At 39.0% G+C, this 22798-nt stretch overlaps 1 protein-coding gene across 2 annotated transcripts in view; it reads right to left on the bottom strand.

Annotated features, from left to right (window-relative positions):
- The window catches only part of INSIG2 (insulin induced gene 2), a 31662-nt gene extending 19054 nt beyond the window's left edge, over positions 1 to 12608 (bottom strand). For both annotated transcript variants that reach the window (XR_010344628.1, XM_012468397.3), the window contains exons 1-2: positions 12530 to 12608; positions 5813 to 6208 (exon numbers count right to left, since the gene is read on the bottom strand). Coding sequence is in view for 1 of the 2 variants with exons in the window: in XM_012468397.3 (XP_012323820.1) it covers positions 5813 to 6056 (244 nt within the window). In the remaining variant the exon portion in view is untranslated. The remainder of the gene's footprint in view (positions 1 to 5812; positions 6209 to 12529) is intronic.
- Between the last annotated feature and the right edge of the window lie 10190 nt (positions 12609 to 22798).

The following is a 22798-nucleotide window of genomic DNA, read 5'->3' as shown; positions in this document are numbered from 1 at the left end:
AGCCTCAATATTTTATTCATTTAGTAGGAAAGAATTTTAAATGCTAAATTAGTTATTAAGAAGACTATTTGAAAACACTCTAACCTTCCTAAAACAGAATGATTATGTTGTGCCATTCTGTCAATAAAGACACTATTGTCACATTAGTTGAAAAGCATGTTTAAAATATCCAATACCACTTAAGAGGAATCATGAAATTACAATGCCAAAATCTAAGTGCTTCAGGGATGGGAAGCCCTCCCTCTACCCAGTATTAGCTAGCTATATCTCACAGGCAATGTACTCACTCTTCAAAGAAAAACTGAATCCAATTAGTATCAAAAATCACAGGCTAGCAGATCAATGGCACAGCATTTAAAAAAGGCTGTGTGACCATCCTTCTATCTCAAGATGAGATGCTGCAATACTGTATGCATTTTCTAGTCCACAACTCTTTTGAGTTAGGCATTTGATGAGTATAGATGGCTCACAGAACTTCAAGAGATTAACAACATATCTCAGCAATGCAGAACTCCAATAACTATCAGTAAATCTAGAAGTTTCATATTATATTCCTATTTAAAAGGCTGCTCCAAAATCCTGTGAAGATTAACTGACAGCATTTCTAAATTTCTGTATTACAAATAAAACATCCCTGACAGTTGAAATGTAATTAAATGAATACACCTCTGTTTTTCTCAAGGGGTCATAAAACTAACAGCTCATTTGCCACCCCTCCCACCCATATATATATCCTCCCTTTGCCTGTTGCTGAGCAAAGTCAACTAAAAGCAGACATTCCAAGTCAATTTTTTTTAGCAACTGATGCCATAGGTAAAGAATTATCACATAGAGAATACTGACATGCGCATGCAAAGATCTAAATAAGTAAAATTGACTGTATTTTTATGCATGTGATGTCAGACTTGCAAGTGAGAGACAACTGAGGAGAGAAAGCAAAAACACAAAAAGAAATTTAAACTGCCACATTGCCAACCCTGGGATTTGCCAATAAAAATCAAATCCATTGAGTATGCATGGTTCTCAGTTGCTCACTGAGAGGAAGAATTCGAAGAAGCTTGTCACTTCCTATTAAATGTCTTCTTTCTTTCCTTTAAATAAAGGCATGGCAGAGTCTGATAGCAATATATACAACACTGTGAGTTTCCCCTGTTTGAGAGCTCAGCAGAATATATCTGGGCCTCTTTTCCTCTTCCTGTACTTTTTTTTTAAAAAAGAAACAAGAAAGACTGTTAAAATCATGCCTGTGTAAAATCATATGCAAACACAGTCCTGCTTATAAATCAAATGGTTCTCTGATGCAAAAATCACATTTCTTGTGATATCTTTAAGTTATTTCCTAGTGACTAGTTACAGTCTACCAAAGCTAAACACTAAAGAAGTTTGTAAAACATCAAGTAGTAAGCCATCTTTTTTTTATGGAGTGTGCTTAATGCAGTGAGGCACTAAAAGGAACACAGTTAAAGCCAGACATTTTGTAAGAAAACAGGAACTAAATAAACGAAAACACTCCATGAGATATACTTTGATGGAAAACTACAAGATAGGATTTTCCTTCAACAAATACTTAAGCCCTGACAATATGTCTGGTTATTTGGTATTTGCTGGAGATTTAAAAAATCAAGGTTGGGTGTGGTGGCTCATGCCTGTAATCCCAGAACTTTGGGAGGCAAAGACGGGCGAATCACGAGGTCAGGAGTTCGAGACCAGCCTGGCCAACATGGTGAAACCCCATCTCTACTAAAAATACAAAAAATTAGCTGGGCATAGTAGCAGGCACCTGTAATCTCGGCTACAAGGGAGGCTGAGGCAGAAGAATCGCTTGAACCCGGGAGGCAGAGGTTGCAGAGAGCCGAGATTGTGCCACTGCACTCCAGCCCAGGCGACAGAGTGAGACTCTATCTCAAAACAACAACAAAAAGGCAAACAGCAAGATATGATTCTGACTCCAAAGTGACCACAGAAACAATTAAATACGATCCTGTATTAACGGGAGTGCTGACAGGACACAGAGGGGTCCCAGGCTTCTCCTTGCCTGTGCTGGGGGAAGGCAAGGTGCTGGGCTGTCAGAAAAGCTTCCCAGAAAGAGGTGACCTTTGCGGCAGGAACATTCAGCAGTAAATGGCACAGAAACAGTCCTCTCATCAAAGGGAGATGACTGAGGACAAGCGTGGACAACTAGAAACTGCTGGTGTTAGAGGAAGCTGTAAGCTTCCGACACAAAGGGAGCTGCAGGGTCCAGAAAGACTGAGGAAGATAAAAGCAGGCAAGGGCCATATTATTAAGACTTTACCCTACAGACAACGGGGAATCAGGAAAACAATGTCATCACTGTTGTACCTCAGAGAGGCCATCTTCTTAGCAGTGAGGGTACCACACAAGGGGGCTGGGTACAAAACTAGAGGCAGGAAGAGAAAAGATTAAAGACTCCAAGCACAGCCGTTGAGGGGTGGACCAAGAAAAAGACAGAGGAAAGATGTAAAACTTGGAAACTGGCTGTAGAAAGGAAGAAAAAGGAAGGAATCTTACAAGGCTCCACAGGGCAATGGACTGCACAACCAAACAGGAAAGATTTTTCTCTTCTTTTTACATTAGACATTACTTTCATGCATTTGGACACAACCAGGCTACTTGTGATTTTTGAGGCAACTTCTCTACTTATTTTATCCACACAAGTTGTCTTTTTTCTATTTATTCTTTGGAAAGATTTCTTTGTGGCCCTTAATAATGCTGAAAAGATTTCTAATTCCTATTCTAGTCCACGGCATACATAAGGAAGTTAACTTGTAACATCAGCATTATCAAACTAAAAATATGGAATTAAGAAAAAAAAAGTCATCAAAATTAGTTTACCAAAGTTCTCTATTAGTTGTCCCTCCAGAAGCACCACTAGCAAATTTTCCAGGATTGTGCTATAGAGAAAAGTGGCAAATAACCAGGAGCACTTTCTACACACAGAAGGTGGTGATTCTGGTGCCCCTCCAAAAGGCAGCTGCTCAGTCTATGAATGTTAGCTGAACAGGAAAATCAAAGGATGACTATCAGTTTTTCTGACTTAGGATGGTAAGAACGTAGAGGGGTCTTGAAAATGCCTGCCAATACATATACACAAAAACATATACATATTACATACACACACAAACTCAAATACACTATGTTTCTTACATCGTTCACTTCTTTCCCATTATACTTTCCCTAAAATAATGATGCAGGGGATGGCAGAGCAGAGATTTTGCAAGAATCCATTTTCCATCTTTGGCACCTTACACAAATCTGATACCTTTCACTTTCGTCTACTAAACACCACAACTTAACTAACAAAATTGGTAGCAGAATTGGCTGGAATCTAAATGTCCTAATGCCTCTCTACTTTCTTTTGCCCAAGTACCTTATGATATAAACTGCTTTCAGAAGAAATACTTAAGCAAGTAATGTAATTGGAAATGCCCCAAATGAAAAGGTATGAGGCTAAGTTTGTAAGCGTGGCAAACCTAGTGGCTGGGAATAGAAAGGAAAGTAGTGGCTGAACTGTGGTATTGGCATTTGAAATTTTCCTTCCTAAAATCTAAGTTTATGGCAAAAGTGCTGACATTACAGAGGCAGAAGGACCACACAGCAGGTGCAGCCCCATTACTCTTCATAGCGGAGGTACAATGAAACCTCAGCTAAGTTCTCCTGCCCCAGCCCTGAATGCACAACACATGCCAGGGAATTCCATCGAGGTCTGGCACCCAGTCTGGAGACTTGAAAAGAGGCATCCTGAGCAGGGGAAAGTGTGAGCAGCTTCCTCTTCCTTCCCTAGCATGTGACATATGGGCCCCAGTCACACCATTCACTGGCTCTGGGACTCTGGGTTCACTGGTTTTCTTTCTTTATCTCAGTGAGTGTCCTCATCCTCCCAAAACAGGCACAATGCCAAACATCTCTCTCCCAAAGTTACTCTACAGAACCCTGGGATTAGAGGATGAACCTAGCACATTAGCAGACATTGAATAAGCAACACTTTCCCTTTTTTGACCTTCCCTTTGTTCTGTCCTGAAAAGACACATATGTTCTTCCATGTTCCAAAAAGCTTCTACTGGCAGCCAGACTATACCACAGAAGAAAAGAAACAAAGAACTAAAAAAAGTTGAGAAAACTTTTTTCCTCTGATTTAAATGCAAGAAAAATGCATGAGGACCAGCACATACAACAGAGAGTGATACAGTATAGCTTGTTTTTTTATTTGGACTGTTTGGCCTTTTCTCTTGGAGGATGATAACCCTGGGGAAACTAAGAATCACTGCCTTCATGACTTCACTTTTAATGTGGAACACAGTAATAGTGAGACATCAGTATATAAACACACTGAAACCTTACTACAACAATGCCCCGCTATCCATCCAACAGGATTCTGTAATTGCCCAGTAAGTTTCACAAGGCTATTCTAACACTTCTCTAAACTGCAACCTCCAGCTCTTGGATGGAAGCCAAGAAGGACTTATATTATGTTGCAAGATATTCATGCATGTGTGTTTAGTATGAGACACCCAATGGGTATTTAAAAAAGCAATTTTCTTCCTCAATCAGAATTATCTTCTGCCACATAATTATGGTTTCCCATTACTTTATTATTAAAAACAGTATTAATCTATTGGTCTTGGTCATTAGAAAATGCTAAAGAGCTATTCACTGTGGAAGTATGGCATCAATAAACTATTGAGAAATGTTCTACTCTATGCATTCATTGCATACTGCCCACCACCAAAAAAATATCTAAAGTAACAAACAGGATAATAATTTTTTTTTTTTTTTGAGATGCAGTCTCTCTCTGTCACCAGGCTGGAGTGCAGTGGCACAATCTCGGCTCACTGTAACCTCCGCCTCCCTGGTTCAAGCGATTCTCCTGCCTCAGCCTCCCAAGTAGCTGGGACTATAAGGCGTGTGCCACCACACCCAGCTAATTTTTGTATTTTTAGTAAAGACAGGGTTTCACCATGCTGGCCTGGATGATCTCGATCTCTTGACCTAGTGATCCACCCGCCTCAGTCTCCCAAAGTGCTGGGATTACAGGCATGTGCCACCGTGCCCAGCCTAACAGGGTAATAATTTTAAGCAGAGAGAGTCTACCTTATCGATATCTTTAAACATTTATTATTCTTAAGGTACATATAAAAACAAGATACCAATAAGAAAAGCATATCCAAAAATCTAAAAAAATACAACACGAAGTTTTAAACTTGAATTATTCAAGTTTTCAGGTTTTTATTACTTCAGAAACAAGACCACAACACACACATCAAACCCTTAAAACCAAATGGTGGTGCTCACCATCAAAATAACTTAAAATAACACTTAGATGAGTTGAAGAAAGAACAAAATTAAGAGGTTAAATGCTTCACCCCTAAGGGAAACGAGATTGTTTTTAGAATTAAATGTTAAAAGTTTACAGGACAGACAGAAATGAGACACAAAGGAGTACACACTTTATGAGTCCACTTATACTGCATTCCAGAACAGAGAGAAATAATTCATCGCAACAGAAAGCAGATTAGTGGTAGCCTGAGGCTGGGGGTGGGGGATGGACTGCAAGAGGCCACCAGAGACTCTGGAGGGTGATGGAAATGTTCCACAGCTAGATTGGCAGTGGCCACAGGACTGTATGCATTTGCCCAAACACATCAAGTTGTTCACTTAAAACAGGTCTAATGTATTATATCTAAATTACATCTCAACATATTTTCTTTTAAAAAAAAGGTTTATTGTTCAGACAATGTCCATGATCATTTACCCTACTTCCTTTCTAAGCATTACAGAAACATCCTACACATACCTGAAGCTGTGCCACAGCAGGGTGGTACCCACCATGCAGAAGAAAAGATGCTTGCAATCACATCAGGTGGAAAGAGCGTCACATTTCTCTGAATCTGAAGTAAATTTAACACTAATGCAAGAAATACGCCAATAAAAAATAGCACTACTCCTCGAATCATCAAGTTCACACTCTGGCTAGTGACAGATGAGATATATGGGCCACACTTTTTGGGCCCAGGTGACTCTGTCTCTCCTTCCGCCATGGTTTCATAGGTTCAGTAAGCCGTTAAAAAAAAAAAAAAAAAGGAAAAAAAGAAAGCCTTCCCAGCTGAAAAGCTCAACTGTCTGTGAATCAAAGACTGACGTTTCAACAGTACCACCACATCTTGTCCTAAAGTAGGACCTACCAGAAATCCTGCAAGAGAGATAAGAAAAAAGAAATTAATGTGTATCTAATACATGATTATTATAATTTTACCGATTTCAATGCCAGTTAATTTAAATGGACAAATAAGAAAATGACAAGTATATACACTAATTTCTTCAAATTATTAACAGTTATTTGTTGAATAAGAAAAAGGTTTTAAAGTATTCTTATATGCAAGATGTAACAAAAAATAAAGTACTACCTTTACATTTACTAGGACAGAAAAAGTGACCTAAGAGACCTAAAGGTTAGAATCATAGTAAAAACAGCTTGCTCCATCTCTGAGAAAAGCAGAACAGGTAATCTGACACCTCCACTAGAATCTGGAGGGTCAAAACTCTGCTCTCTATTTTTTCTCCCTAAATCTCTAAGCCCATCAGTTACAATAGTGTATTTTACATTTTACAGATAAGCATATTATGACTGAAGACGCTGTATTTTCGCAATAAAATGTGACTTGCTTATGAGGACAACTTCCAAAGAAAAGCAAAATGACCTGTTGCAATGTTTATTGCTTATATATTTGGATATCTGCACAAAAACATTCTACAAAACCAGATCACCGTGCACACACCCACATATACACCAACCACAGAAACCAGACCTGACTCGCTCTCCCCAGGGGCACAGCTGTCCCCCACCCCTGCCTCAACAGTCTGCCCTTGTTGCAATCACAGAAGGGACTGTAAGAAAGCTGGAGCATGAAGCAAAAGAAAGTAAGTGAAGAAAATGAAGAACAATCTAATGGCTAGATTCTAAGGAGTTTTATCCACCTTGCCCCTGACTCCTAAAACCCAAAACTTTGCTACCACAATCAGTCTAGGTATTTGTTCGTTCTTCTAACCAAAGTGATCTTTCCTTTTAGGGCTTTCTATGTGCTATTTTAAGCACCTGACATATGGTAATTCATTTAACCCTCACAATAACCTTCAGAGGTAAGTGCAATTATTATGCCCATTTTATAGGTGAGGCAAAAAAGCAAAGCAAGGTTAAGTCACTTGACCTAGTTCACACCTCCAGTAACATGCAAACCTGGGATTCAAAACCATGCAGTCTGATTCCAAAGCCCTCATTCTTACCCTGATGTTCAGTCTCCCGAACTATAACATATTCGATGTGTTTTCTATGAATACTAACATACTACACAGGCTATTTTGTAATTTGCTTTTATCCCATCCAACAATGTATCTTGGGCACTTTCATAAGTCAGCACAGAAATGATATTTCCTTCAACCTGAAAGCAGTTTATTTTTAAAAGTATAGCACTTATAATGACTATAATTACAGGTACAGTTGCTTTATGGATTGTAAATGTTTTATGAAGGTCTTATTCACTATTATATTAATATCACTGTGTCTATGCACCCAGAAAAGTTCCTGCTTAGTTCACAATGGGAGCGCCACATAATCATATTTGCTTAACTACACTGGGTTAACTCTTTCTGAATCAAACCATATAGGGTAAACTAGGCCTTTCTGAGAGCAAACCTAGCTTCTAATCATCACTTAAAATATATAAATTTCCTTTAAGTTTTCCAGTCGCAAATAACCTTCAAACGAATTTTGGAACAAAACCCTCAGGTAAACTGCAGAGAATGGGGCTAAATTACAAGTAATTAGTAAGAAAATGAGAATATTTGTAAGTACTAGTAACTTCCATAGCATATCAGTTCCATGTGATAAACACTTAGACAATGGGCCTTTTTACTGAGGCTGTGCCACATCAAAGCTCTATGTCCAACATTCAAGAGGAAATTCTGTTCCCAAGCTAGTTCTCACTGATCTACTTAAGTCTATAATGTAATCGAACTCTATGGCTTAAAGAACTAAAGAACAGTATAGTTAATTCATGGGAAAACATACTCTAAATACCAACTGAAAATGCCCAGAAAACATCTGCACCTGACCTGGTCCTGCAGACCATTCCTCACTGTGGAATCCAGGCATAAGAGCATGCCATGCACTCTGGTTGCTTTTAGCAAGGTTCAGTAGCTACAAAACTCTCTATCATTATTATCATCTGGTTGCTTTTAGCAAGGTTCAGTAGCTACAGAATCTCCATCATCATCATCATCATCATCATCATCCTTTATAGGGCACCCATTTATAGAGGGCCTACTCCATGCCAGACATATAGTAACTCTACACTTAAAAATAATCATAAAGGTAGGAATTATCCTCATTTTACAGATGCAGCTACCAAGTCAAAGAGATTCAGCAACTTGCTTATGGTTACATGACATGCAGTATCAAAACTGAAATTTCATCTCAGGTATAACTGACTCCAAAACCCATCCTCTTGCCTCTATACCTTGAATCCCATTCCATCTCAACTACTCAGACTTCTATTTGGCACATGGATCTATATAAAGGTGTTTGGTTACTGAAGAGATGGTTAGATGTTGAAATGCCATCTCAACTACAATTCACTCTAAGATACCAAGCCAATACAAGTAGGTGACTATACAAGTGCACAAAGACAATGAGAATAAATGCACAAACACCTTGACATTTTCTTTAAAAGTACTAGATGAAGGTGTAAAAAAATGTTTTAAAGTAAAAAGAAAAAATAGCAAACCAACACACTATATGAGAACATTAGTTGACTATTTACTTCCCAAAATCCCAATAGACACAACACATTCCCTCATCTGCTGCTAACAGCTACTAGAAGATGGGCATAGTTTCTGAGTAACCCAAAGTGAGACGGTATATCATTTGTTTCTGTTTTTGATTTTTCCAAAAGGGAATTAATGGAAAGGGGTATTTTATGTTTAATAGTATTTTTTAAAAAGCAAAATAACTTCAGTTTAAAAAAGCTATTTCAGTCATGCTAGCCCCCATCTCACACTCACCAGCATTTGTCAAAGGCACTGGCATTTTAGGCAGTACAATTATTTGCTGTGTGAAACTGTTCTTGTAAAACATTTAGCATCCCTGGCTCCCACCCACTAAATGCCGCCCTCCCCTATTTATGATAACCAAAATTGTCCCCACAATGAGAGCCACTGATTGCTAGAGACTTCTTCATTCTATTTCAAGACAGCTAGACTTTCTAAACTGCTTATGTTTTCTGCCACAGCTGTTTATTTAACCTTTCCTGGCAGTGCTTGTTGAGTTTTCTACTCCACCCCAAAAGTTTTCTTTAAAAATAACACACTTGTTTGATGTTTATTTGAATGAGATTCAAAAAGCTAATTTTGTAACTACATCATAATACAATAGTATATAATTACTGGGGACAAAAAATAAAAGCTTTAAGAAATAGCAGGGAACTAGGAGATCATCTATTCCAAGGGGTATGAGACCCCCATGCAAAACAAAACAAAAAAGTTGTGTATATGTGCATTTTTCTGGGATGGTTCCACAATTCATACCAGGTACTCAAAAAAGTCCATAATCCAAACAAAGTAAAGAACCAGTAATCTAACAGTTCTCTCACTCTACTATCAAGGCCAATGAGATGCAAAGTGGTCAACTGGAATAGCAAGATCAAGACAGTACCATCAGTTCTTATCACCACGAACATCTATAGTGAATGCCCAAAAATGACCAGACTCATCAAATGGATAGAGGCTTCCACAAAACCATATTACCCCCTACCATGCAACAATGAAATTCCTTTAAAAGCATGTTTATAATATCAGTCACACACTAGAGGAGAGGGTTATTTTCAAGGGAAAGTAAGTTCCTTTAAGTTTATTTTGAAGTTTGTTTTTCTAATTATGTACTGACACCATTTTCTTAAAACAAAATGTATCTATACCTTTAAATATTAGTCTTACATTAATGATAAACTTGATGCTCCAAAAAATTTTTTAATCTATATTTGAAAAATTTAGATTACTTGATAAATAATTTGCTGACCAGGGAGGAAGTCTCTGGTATAAAGATACTGTTTAAAGGACAAGATCTCAACAGATTCTCGAAAATAATCCTGGTACATAGGCAGGTGCTATTAGTTCTCATTTTATGAAATCAAATAGGTTAGTAACTTTCTAAGATCACAGAACTGTTACCAGGTAGCACCAGGACTAGGCCCACCCACTCTGCCCCAGGTCGAGTTCTTCCTGCTTCACCATATTGCTTCCACCCACAAACATGGTACAAAACAATTTAAGTGCCACACAAGAAACCATTTTTAAAATCATGTTGGTAAACTACCATTAATACCAAAATAATGTTTTCAACAATTCACAAAGAAAAACTTTCCACCAGAATTGAAAAATTCTACCTTGAGCTCTGGCCTAAAATTTCTGGAAAGTATAGTACTGAACAAAAAGAAAAACAGTTCAAATAATTTGCTTAGGTCAATGATGAATCATCAATGCTGGAAAAAACATTATTCCAGGTGTATGGCTGCCTATTAATGGATTGATAGTATTACTTTTAGTTTAAAAAAGAAGATTTACAAGTGATTATGGGCTTTGTGAATAAAAATTGAAGTTCATGTTGGCCACTGAAACAACTTAGAAGCAACAAGCATTTGAAAACACGCACACAAAATCTTCTAGTAACCTTAAGAACCTGTTGCATTGTAACAACTGCAACACCCCCAAAACCAAATGACCAGGCCATTCCTTCCAATGATTAGCAGTCACAGAAGCATTTTTACTCCCTCAGATAACTCTGTCTCTTCAGGTGCTTAGGTCACATAACGCTACTAAAAGATAAACTTAAATCACTATCTCACATCTTTTTCTTCATATACTCTCTCAATAAGATTAGCATTCTCGAAATAGAATAAGCACTAACATTAGCAAAAAACAGACTTAAATCAATGAAACAGTTTAATTCTCCCTAAATAAAAACACATCTACATGTATCATGGGCTAGGGACGTTAAAAACTTCTAGGAAGAAAAAAATTTATTTGCCTTATAAACACTCCAACTCTTTCAACTTTAAAACCCAAACACAGAAACCAGTAAGCTAGCTGCATTTACACCCCATTACAGCTTTTAAATATCACATCTCAGTGCCTAAAAAAGATACTCCATCGTTTCGAGATAAGTTTCCGAGAACAAAGAAAACTCTTTAAATTACTGAACTATATTTAATCCTTTCCTTTTCCGTGTGACCATCTGCAAAAGCAACAGTTGTCAATTAAACAGAATCAACCTCTTTCCCAAATGTACATGAGTCACTGCTTGGTCACTGAATAGCAGATATGAACTGAGAACTATGACATAACACAATGACAAACCACAGTACTGAGCACAAAGTCCAGGAAAAGAAAGAAAAAGAGAAACAGGAAGAGCACACGGCTATTTTTTTTCCTGGGGCCCCCATTAATAGCATTCCCTTCATCCATCTTCATTCAGTGCTTCACTAACAGGACCAGACCCAAAAGTTAGAAAGAACCATCTAGCTACTGTTCCGCTGCTTTTATTTTTTCTGCAGCAGGAATGGAGCACGCATTCCCCTGCAGTCCTCAGCTCCACCGCAATACTGATACCAAACAGTTTCACCGGCCCAGCTGCCAAGCCTAACCATTCCTTCTTAAAGCACTTCTTTATCAATCCTATAAAACAACAAGTTCTTCGTGGTATATTTTCCTAGACTATCTAGCTAATATCATACTTTAACAACTTTTTCCAATGTTAACTGGACACGGGTCATATCACTTAAGTGTCAGCACCATTGCCGGCGCCCACCCCCGTAATCCACACTGCTTTCCTTCTCCATGTTGCCAGTCTCCACTGAGCGACCCTAAAATCCAGTAACTATCATCAAATCCACCTCTAGGCCCTGGCAAGAATTCTTTGGCTTTACCCAAACACCTATTCCAAAGGTATCCAATTACAGTCCAAAATGCCAGAGTCCTACTCCTCAACCCAATGCCCTATCTTTCTAGTGGATTCTAAACTTACTATGATATCTACTTTCTTTGGATCCATCCCCCGCCCAAGCCTGAGTCTTGTCTCCCAGGCTACAAGCCTCCCATTCCTGGCAGTTCTATGTTTGACAGCTCGCTGACCTCCACCTCATCAGACCTTTGGGTCGCCCTTCCCGCCGTCCTCCAGCCTTCTTCCCGCTCAGACACTCATCCACAGTCCGAGGGGCCTCAACGCCTCCTATGACCCCTCCCCGACCCCGCAGTCCCCTACTGGACCTAGCGGACTCCTCTCAGGTAAGCGTAGCCCCTGGCCCTGCAGGCCCATCAGTGGTCCTGGCTCCCCGCACCTGCCACCAGGGTTCCCAGGCTGCAAAAACACAAGTAGTTCTTCTTCCCGAGGGCCACCCTTCTCCTCAGGCCGCTTCCCTCAGCACCACGTCACCCGCGCTTAGCCGGGAGACCCCCAACTCACCCCCGCCTCCGCCATCTTCTGGGACCAGCCCCCGTACCCCCCACCGCCTCTTCCTCCTCCACTCCCACAACTCCGCCCGAGCTCCACTGCGCTTGTGCAGCTAACGCGGCCACGCGCAGGCGATCGGGGCAGAGGAGCTTCCGGTTCCTGCCGGCAATAAGGGATGAACCAGCGAGTCGGGGCAAAAGGGCTTCCGGTCTGCGGAAAACGGGCTGCTAGCGGTGGGCGTGGATAGTCGAGGTGACTGGAGGCCGTCGGATCAGCTGTTTTTTGCTGACCAGGCAGTCGTGGGTAATGATGGATGCCCAGACCCTGTGGGCGGAGTAAGGGAATCATGCAATGAGACACGCACACTCACCGGGAGGCGCGGCCGCCTGCGTGACCCTCATCTCGTAGCCTAAAGGGGCGCGCTCCGGAGCAGGCCGCCGAGTACTTCCAGCAGAACACCGGGCATTATACTCTGCTCCTTTTCCTCCCCTAGTAAGTTATAACTTATTTTGAGAGGAGAGCATAGTTGTCCCTCTTCTCCATGCTACAACACTTTATGCACTTTTCATTCAAAATCGTTTCTCGAAGACTACCAAGTAACGTGATTGGGAGGTGGGGCAGTTTTCATAAGAAGGGCTTTAGAAGTTTACAGCAACAGAGAAAATTTTAAAACCTTTAACCGCTTATTTGTCAGAAGTATTATTTTTCGTTTAAAACCATACTTTTAGAACATGAAACCAAACCAAACAGATCTTTGGAATTGTACAGGTGAACTTTCTTTTTTTTTTTTTTTTTTTATGAAAGTGGTGCCATCATTGCAAAAGCAAGCCCTTATAAGTGCCGAAAGGTATTCATCATAAGGAGTTGCTTCTCTACTCTGAATTTGTTTTTTTAAGCAACTCTTTTTTAAAAAGAGAGAAAAAAAATCTCTCTTGAATGTATTACGTTACTGGGCTGTTCCATTTGGGGTAGGATAACCCAAAACATGTTATGGATGTGGTGAGGTTACAATGGACTTGAATATTCTAGATGAAATCTGGGCCGAGAGTAAATGCATAATAGTTTTCCAAAGGACTGTCTCCTTTCATTTACTTTGAACTGATAAACGATAAGATGGATTTTTATTTTTCTGACCTTTTTGTCTACATTTATTTCTGAAAGTTGAAAAAGAATCAATTTCCAACAAAATGTTTCTAGGCAAGTATTGTATAATGCTTCTCTAATGTTTACTATAGCTCTTAGTGTTTTCGCTAATGTTTTTTATCGCTCTCAAATTTCACTCCTGTAAGATCTTACACTACCAGTAAGAAAGACCTCGGCCAATTATACAGAATGGACGATAATTTTTAAAAGAAAAGAGAAAGCATTCAGAAAAGAGACAATAATTTCACAGTGTTCTGACATCACGTATTTCCTTAAAGCAATACAAGTCCTGTATGTCCAGTTCATGCCTACTCCAACCGAGCTTTTTTCAGACACTTAGAAATTGCCTTCAAGAAAATTCTTACGGAAAATTTTAACCTAGAGGGGCATTTACTTTAGCTTAAATATTTATTAATTGCAAGTAGTGACAGAACCTAAAAAGCAAAAGCCATATAATAACAGTTCCCAAGATTCCTACATCCAATGCAGTTATTCCTATCACAGTACAAGGCAGAATGTAAAACCCCCAGGAGAAATACAAAGGGCCATTGTCTTCTTTGACCAGATTTGAGGGCAGTTTTCATGGAAGATGTGGTCTTTCAGTGGGCATTGAGGATAAATATGCAGATATGGTAAGCCTGTGCATTCTGGTGGAAGCTCAGAGTTAGAAAAACATGAAATGGATTGTAGAATCTGGCATGTAGAAAGAGGTATGGTGAGACATGTAAGTTCTAAACATCAAGCTCATGAATTTGGACTAAATTTTTGTTACGGAAACATTGAAATCCTAAATTGATGCCAGAATATAAATTGGTTAAGAACATCAAGAAATCATAGTAACTTTGAGTTATTTTGAAGTTGGTGTAATGCAGTCAATGGAATGCTGGTGAATGATCCTTGAAACCTGGATTGTAGTTTGGCACTATGACAGCATGTGTGTAATCACATCCAATAAATTCGGTTTTTTTAGGCTTTCTTTTTTTCATCTGTAAAATGAGAGATTGGTCTGTATAATTTCTGAGGTCTTTTTCATAGGTGAAAGTATCAACAATTTTGTAATTATTGACTTCAAGAAAGGTTTTTTCCCATTAGCTTTATATGTTGTTTGGTCTCTCAACAGAACAGATCAAAAGATAAGTTAGAAAACAAAAAGCCCTTTACTTAGCTAATACAAACACCCACAGAAGTGTTTTGACCTTGCTGGAGTGAGATACTGTGGGACTCATCTTAATTATTGCCTACAGGTTGATGACTAAGACATTCAGTAAGCCTCTAAGAACTTTGAACTTGGAAACATTACCCAAATTAAAAACACCCAAAATAATATTTTTTTAAAATACTGCAGTTTTCCTACTCAGTAGCTAGAATTCCACACACTAGAGACCATTCTACTTTTTTGGTTTTGATTTTTATTATGGTGTTTCGATGTGAGATATTGTTGAGGGACACAGAAAGTCAAGAAATTTTGCTTTTTGGAAATATCAGGATGGATTATTTATTATTCCAGCTATCACCTGAGCACCTGGCAGGTTCCAGACACTTGGCACTGGACTTTAGGAGGAAATCAATGCAGACAAGGCACCATCCCTTGTGAAGCTACAGTCCTGTGGGGGAAACACAGTAAATGGTGGAATTAATATATAATTACAAACTGAGATAAGTGCCATGAAGATAGAACATACTGTGAGGGAGAATAAAGGGGAATGCCTGGAGACTATGGGTTAGTTGAAGTTTGAGAGGGATCTGCTAAGAGCAGGATAAAGAACGGGTGTGAGGGCACAATAGCTGAAAAACTTGGTGCATTCTGGGGATTGAAAGAAAGGCAGAGCTGGGGTAGCAGTTGAAAAGAAAATTATAAATTGAAGTTGTATTTTAACATTATGATTGATGTTAATCACTTTCTGTGTGCCAGGCACTGTGCTAAGTAAAATCTCATTTTACATGCTCAAAACCCATTTGAAATAGACACCAAATAGTAGATGAGAAATTAAGGCTAAAAGCAGTGATTCTTACCTTTGGCTGCATATTAGGATCATCCATAGATACATTAAAAGTTTTAGTGCCTGAGCCCCACCCTTTGTTTATTCTGTGCTCTTTTAATAAATTCCTTGTATAATTCTAATGTGTAGCCAGTGTTGAGAATCACCAGCTTAATGTTAATTTGTCCGAGGTTACTTTGTAACTAAGTGGCAGAGAAGGCAGAAATTGAAGCTAGATCTATTGGATTCTAAACCTGATGCTCTTAGCCACTCACTAGTGCCCTGTCAACATTCAAAACATAGAGTAAACAGCAGTTCTGTGTGGGGACTCTGTTAAACACTGAGATACAACGATGAGTAAGACAGAGCTCTTGCCATCAATAAATTCACAGACTAGTAAAGCAGAAGTTAGGCCAGCCCACATGTACAGAAGCAAGTCAGCTGAGAACTCTTAATGAAGTCAGATATGTTTTTCCTTTTTAAGCTAGATTGGTGTAGGTAACTGATGGCAGAGTATCTGCGTAGGCTGCTAGTGGGATTGTCAGCTGAGAGGTGGTGTAAACTGAAAAAAGGCAATGGCAGAGGATACAAAGAATCGTCAGGATTTGCTGACTGCTAATGTTGAGAGTGAAGAAAAGACGGTGGAAGATGATTTCAAGGTTTTGAGTTTGAGAGACTAAGCGAAAGTAACATCATTGATCTAGAACTAGTACAAGAATTGAATTTCAGGATGAATGAGTTCGAAATACTTGTTGAACATTCAGATAAAAATGTCTGGTAGAGCAGTGGAAATGTGCATCTGGAGTCTGAATCAGCAAATTGGTCTAGAAATGAAGATCTGGAATTACTGACTTATAGGAGGTAGTTGAAACCATGCTTTGCATAACACGTATGCAGCGTATGGAATTTGTTTAAAGACAGTAGAGTTAGGAGAAAGAAAAAACCCTGACATTGCCATACTTGAATATGTCAATAAAGCTATTTTTTATCTACAGTGATATTAAACACAATCAATTCATGATTATCCATGATGAGTTTTTAATACTTTCTAGACTTTCCTTGGCCACATAGCAAATGTAATAGATGAGATGTAGCCAGGGAATGCAAACCAATTTTAAATATTGGCTAAATATTTAAGAAGAATGTCATACAATGCATTCAGAAATGCAGTAGGAATATTCTAGAACAGTGTTTTCACACAAATAATTTTTATATACCCCTCATATTGACTTAAATTATTTTGATCATAATATTACTTAAACCTGGAAAAGCTACAATGTTCTAAACATTAAAACTAGAGAGAGAATTCTTAGGCTTAAGCTTAAAGCAAAACATTTGCAAAATAACTATGAAAAAAAGCAAAAAGTAAGTAAGCGTAAAAGTATAGTAATGTTAAAGGACATCTTGAAATTGATGTATAAGTCATCAATATTGAGGTGAGTAGTGGAGGGCAGGGGGAGGTTTGCACATCAAAAGCTCCAAAAAAGGAGGAGAATGAGGACATTTATCTTTTAGTGGCATAGCACTTTGGGGGCATTTTTGAACGGGTCTGTACAGAAGCAATGACAACTAAAGTCAATAAATTGAATGTATATAATGTCAAATGGTCCCTGTAAGGCTTGGTATGTATCATCAGGCAACAAATAAACTAAACAAAGCCCAAATGAGGTCACTATGGATGAGCAAGCAAATGCAAAATACACCTCTAAGACAAAGCCACTGAGGTGTAAAACATCAGAGTGAGAAGACACCTGGAAAGATTATAGACTATAAATTCTTTGTCAGAGAGGCAATGATAGAGACTCAGAATATAAAAGCAACACTAGCTATTAATTATTACAAGGGCCCATACTATTTGAGGTCAAAAAACATAACAAGGTGTTCTCTAAGAGATTTTTGTCTTGCTAATTCACCATACCGTTGTTGCAGCTGTGGACATTCCATTCAAACTGAACTCACACACAGGAGGGTTTATATAATGTTAGGTCCCTCCCAAAGACAATGTATGTATTCTTATCTCTAACTGAACTTAAGCTAGGCTCATGGTTGTCTAAGAGCGTATATTATTTTTGTAAGACACTGATGGAAGTTTCAGAGAATTTCCACTGACTTGCTAATTATATGTTTGTGTATATGTATATGCATTCGTTCACAAAAGCAAAGGGTTTCATTTGATAGCAGATGAAGGACACGATGATCCAATAATTAAACTTACCCAAAAGAAATATGTATAAAGCTAGCTGATGTAACAGACATGAAACACACTATAGAAACTCAGGGACTTGAATTTAGATTTGTTCTGGGATTGAGACTTCCCAAAACCAAAAACTATCAAAAGAATTTCCCATCAAAGTAAAGAAATTATGTGAAATGATTTTAAATTTAATCCCCTTGGAAGTTGAGAAAGATTGCTTTTTTTAAAGGCTAGGAATTAATACTTTAGTAATGATTGGAGAAAAGTAAAAGAACATAAACTTTAAGAAGCAGATCTTAGATTCATAAAATTAATTTTAGTATTGAGCTATGTTAGAACCATCATCTGAAAAGACATTCCAAACTGAGAAACAGTATGTGTATCTCATAGATGGCCTGGAGATTCCTGGCGATGCTTAATATTCTCAGAGGATGTATTAGATACTCTAGCTTCAGTAGATCCCATTTATCCTTCTAGAGATTGATCCACTGTCCTCTCCTGGAAATAAGAGCTCAGTCGTATTTGAGGAAGCCTTGGGCCTGTGCACTGTTTAGAATAAGGCATATCTGCGTTGCAGGCTGTGCTCTCCACAACCAACTAGGTATTCTGGGACAAGGTATTTCTCTGTTCTTCCATTTCTTCATCATACAAGTGCCTCCTGTAAGGAATAAGTGTGATGAAGTAGTGGTAAAAGGTCATAGTTTTGCAGATTTATTCTTAATCACTTTGATATTATCCTTGACGAATGACCTTCCTATGTCTGTTGAATGCCTTCAGGATTGGAAATTCCTCACCTCTTGAGGAAACTGCTTTTATCTTTGCATAGATCCAGGTTCAAGAGAGTTTTTCCTAGGCTTCTAGTGTCCCCAGCTTCTTTATAGCTCCCACCCATTCCCACTCAATTCTGCATGCCAGCCTTTAAATTGTTAAATCCTCCTCCAGCTCCATGCTCCCTGAAGATCCTTGTCCTGTCTAAATATACCTAGTTTCTTCAGTCATTTTCCATATGACTTGTTCTCCATCCCTTAACTATAATGGTTGCTTTCTTCTGGACATGCTTCGGTCTGTCACTATCCCTTCATAGGACCACTTCCAGAATAAACATCAGAGCTGCACCATCACATCTTTTGTTCTGTATACTTCTTTTAACACAACATCCCATCACAGTGGCATTTTTGGCAGCCACATCCCACTATTAAGTTGTATTGAGCTGTTAAATTTAGACAACTCTTAAATCCTTTCCATGTGTACAAACCACATTTTCTCTATCCTATTCCTTTATTGTTGGGGTAAAATTTTGTGGGCATTTGGATTTATTTTTTCTATTGGGAGCAAGGGGAAGGTGCCTAAACAAAAGGACTTATAAGTTCCCTGTTGAATTTCTTCTTGCTAAAAGCTGTCCATAGTTACTACCTATCAAGATGTTTTTGGTACAGATTCCAGCATTCAGTATAATGGTGCGCCCTGCAACCTGCATCAGCATGCCGTCATGCTGTCAGAACCTTATTTGTAATAAACATTTTCAGTAATGCAACACCAAGGACAGGGGCCTGTGGTGGACTCTGAAGGTGTGTCTTTTGGTTAACTAAATCCATTCATCAGAAATAATTATTTGCCTACAGCTATTCTCACTGTGTGCCCAGCTCATATTCAGAATCATGTCATTAGAGATTGGTAAATTCATACAGAAATTCAGGTTAACCACTTCGTCTTCACGAACTCATGCTGACTCCTTTGCTGAGAGCTTATAAACCATCCTTCTGAGGATTTGTTCTGGAAGATAACCCAGATCTGAAGCTCGGCTACCTAGGGTTCACAGGATTCACCTCTGTTTTAATAAGAAGACATTTACCCATTTTCAGGTTTCCCTAATTCTCAAGATTCTTCGTAATGATTGACAGGAGTTATGTTTTATCCCAAAGTTCTTTTGGTGTCTGAGAAATGTATCTCATGTAGGTCAGAGACTTACAAACAGCTTCAGTAGCCAGTGCTTACTTATAGGTTCCTCACCTACCTTATTTTTTAAAACCAACGTAAGTGCTGCCCTTCTCTATATGACAGTTGTTCATCTGGAGGGAAAATAGGAATTAAAGCAGTTAGGGAGTTCTCCTTTCCTCCTGTTATCTGTTAATATTGTAAGTATCTGGGACTATCAGGCTCCTTTGACCTTTGGAACATTTCTGTGTCACACATAAAAATGCACCTTGCATGGCTCATCACATCAGCCCTGACCCAAGTACACTGGTATTGTTCATAGAGTACAGTCATGAATGCTTGCGCTCCATAGCCTGACCTGTTTCCAGCCTGATCTTAATACTTATTTTCATCTTTCACTCTTACTTCCCTCCTTAGACCTGATACTTGTCACACTTTGAATTTGTTCTTTGGTCTTTTCTCTGGGTGGATACTCTCTGGTCTGACATTCTCACCAGGTGTTTCAGTTATTCATTGCTTTGTATCAGACAAGGTAGCAGCTGTATCACCTTTTAAGTTACACTGGTCACTTCTGCCATACTGTGTTGGAGAGCCAATCACTGAGATTATCCCAGAGAGGAGAGAAGAGGAGATCTGGACTCCACCTCTCAATGAGAGGAGAGTGAGCATTTGCAGACAAGTTTTAAAGCCTCCACACGAGGATTAGCAGAGCCCAACAAACAGATTGTAGGCTCCATGCAGTGAAGATATTTGTTACTTGTTCTCCCTTCTCCATAGAAGTGTAGGCTTCCTTTTACTAACTAACGTGTTTCATATAGCTCACTTACATTCTGGACATTAGCATCTAATATTCTTACAGGTTTATATTGCTACTTTATCTTTAAATGTGATTACTTGTCTATTTTCTGTTTAAATTCTTCAAAGAACATCCTCTGAGCCTATATTAGTTTCTTAGGAGCTCCTCCATTGGTTCCAGCCCACTGTATTGCCAAAAATTAAGCTTTGAAAATATCATTCCTTTTCTTAGTGCCTCTTTAAATGGATTCTACCAATCCTTTTCTTATTCTTTCTGCACAACTCACTTTTACACACTAGATATTTGCATCTTGTTAATGCTCGCCATCCCTTTCTTAGGCCAAAGAGAGTATAATGGAGTGGTTAAGAGTAAGACAGACATGGGTTTTAATTCCTGCTCTCCCTTACCATCTGTGTAATCTTGAGAGCATTATTTTACCTCTTTGAACTTCAATTAATTGTATGTGATAGTCGGAGATTATAAGGGGATTAAATGACAGTGGTATTAAGTGAGAGAATATAAGTACATAGTAGGCACTCATTAAATGGTAGCTCTTAACAGTATTCATCTCTTATCTTTTTAATTGACAACTGCAATAGTCTCCTCCATTCTGTGCTTCAGGTCTGCCTAAAACATACAAAATACCCTGGCAGGTGATTTTATAATGTCATGTTTTCTTTGTGAGCTGTTGCATATGTTTTTGCCTGGTTTTGTTTTTGTTTTTGTTTTTGAGACAGAGTCTTGCTGTATCACCAGGCTGGAGTGCAGTGGCGCAATCTCGGCTCACCATAACCTCCAACTCCCTAGTTCAAGCCATTCTCCTCCCTCAGCCTCCAGAGTAGCTAGGATTACAGGCACATGCCATCACGCCCGGCTAATTTTTGTATTTTTAGTAGAGACAGACAGGGTTTCACCATGTTGGCCAAGATGATCTCGATCTCCTGACCTTGTGATCCACCTGCCTCAGCCTCCCAGAGTACTGGGATTACAGGCATGAGCCACTACACCCAGCTTTGCCTGGTTTTACCAACAATTTTAGCAAGGTCTGCTAGGGTCAGATTCATCCACTCTTTCTCTTCTTTTGTAATCTTTCTAGCCCCTAGCTCAGGCTCGAGCTAAAATGTCTAGAGGTGCATTCTAGATTATATAAACTGCTCTCACATTCAACAATTGAGTGTCAGAGCCAAGACTGACTGTTGCCCCAAATTCTCTCTGCAAACAGCTCTAAGACACCTTCCTACAGGGAAGCTAATGTAGAGGAATGTTGCTTGTCTGGAATGATTGCAGTGCTTGCAGGTGTATAATTAGTCACTAGTCAGTGTATAAATACACTGTAAATTGCTTTATTTGTTAATGTGAAAAGCTCTGCAGAAATACAAGGTATTATAGGAACCAAGGCTGAACATAGGAGATAAGGTATTGTGGGAGAAGAACAAGTGAGTGAGGCGTAACTGTGTGTCATGTATCCCTCTGCTGGGACGAAGCTTATAGGTTCTCCCCCTCTCATTTTCTAAGAACACCGACTCCCCTGGGTGAATAATTTAAAGGACAAATTACCACTCTTCTGGGTACCAAAGCCAGCCATAAGCTGAAATTAAATTAATCCATAAAGCCCTACAAGAAACTGAGGGAAGAGTCAGAAATAAAAAAAAAAACCAAGGGAATCCAGAGCTAAGGATGAAATATTAGAGTCAGTGCGATGTCCTTGCCTTCCTGTGCTGATGAAGTAAAAAACTGAAAACCACCCTGGTACAGACTTAAAGGACCACCATCAAATATCCATTGTTAAGTACTTGGCAGTGGCTATTGCAATGATTTCAATTCCGATGGGGTATTGGAGGGAGGTAGGAGAGAGAACACTAGATCAACTTCAAGTCCTTGTACTTAAGCTAACTAGCTAGGTGACCTTGAGCCAGCCACTACCCAATCTGGGCCTTTGTTTCCTTCATCTCTAGATTGAAATAAATGTAATCAGAGTTTGGGTTTCTATTTTGTTCCCCATATCAGCTCAGCGATCATAGTGAGCTAATAAAACACATATACAATTTGCCAATTAAAATATTGAGAGCTTATTATCTTTTCTCAGAGCACAAGCCCTATTACCACAGTAAAAAGTTTCCCTGTACTCCTTAGTAAGGGACCAGGAGATAGAAGGGCAACTGTGGAAGTGGAAGACCTTAAGGTTTTGCTAAAACACTGTGTCCTCACAGTTTCCTCCAGAGGGAAATGAGTAC

Source organism: Aotus nancymaae, unplaced genomic scaffold, assembly GCF_030222135.1.
Source record: "Aotus nancymaae isolate 86718 unplaced genomic scaffold, 86718_ANA_hifiasm-v0.15.2.pri h1tg000029l, whole genome shotgun sequence".
Classification (NCBI taxonomy): domain Eukaryota; kingdom Metazoa; phylum Chordata; class Mammalia; order Primates; family Aotidae; genus Aotus; species Aotus nancymaae.
This window is presented reverse-complemented; position numbering and strand designations above follow the sequence as displayed.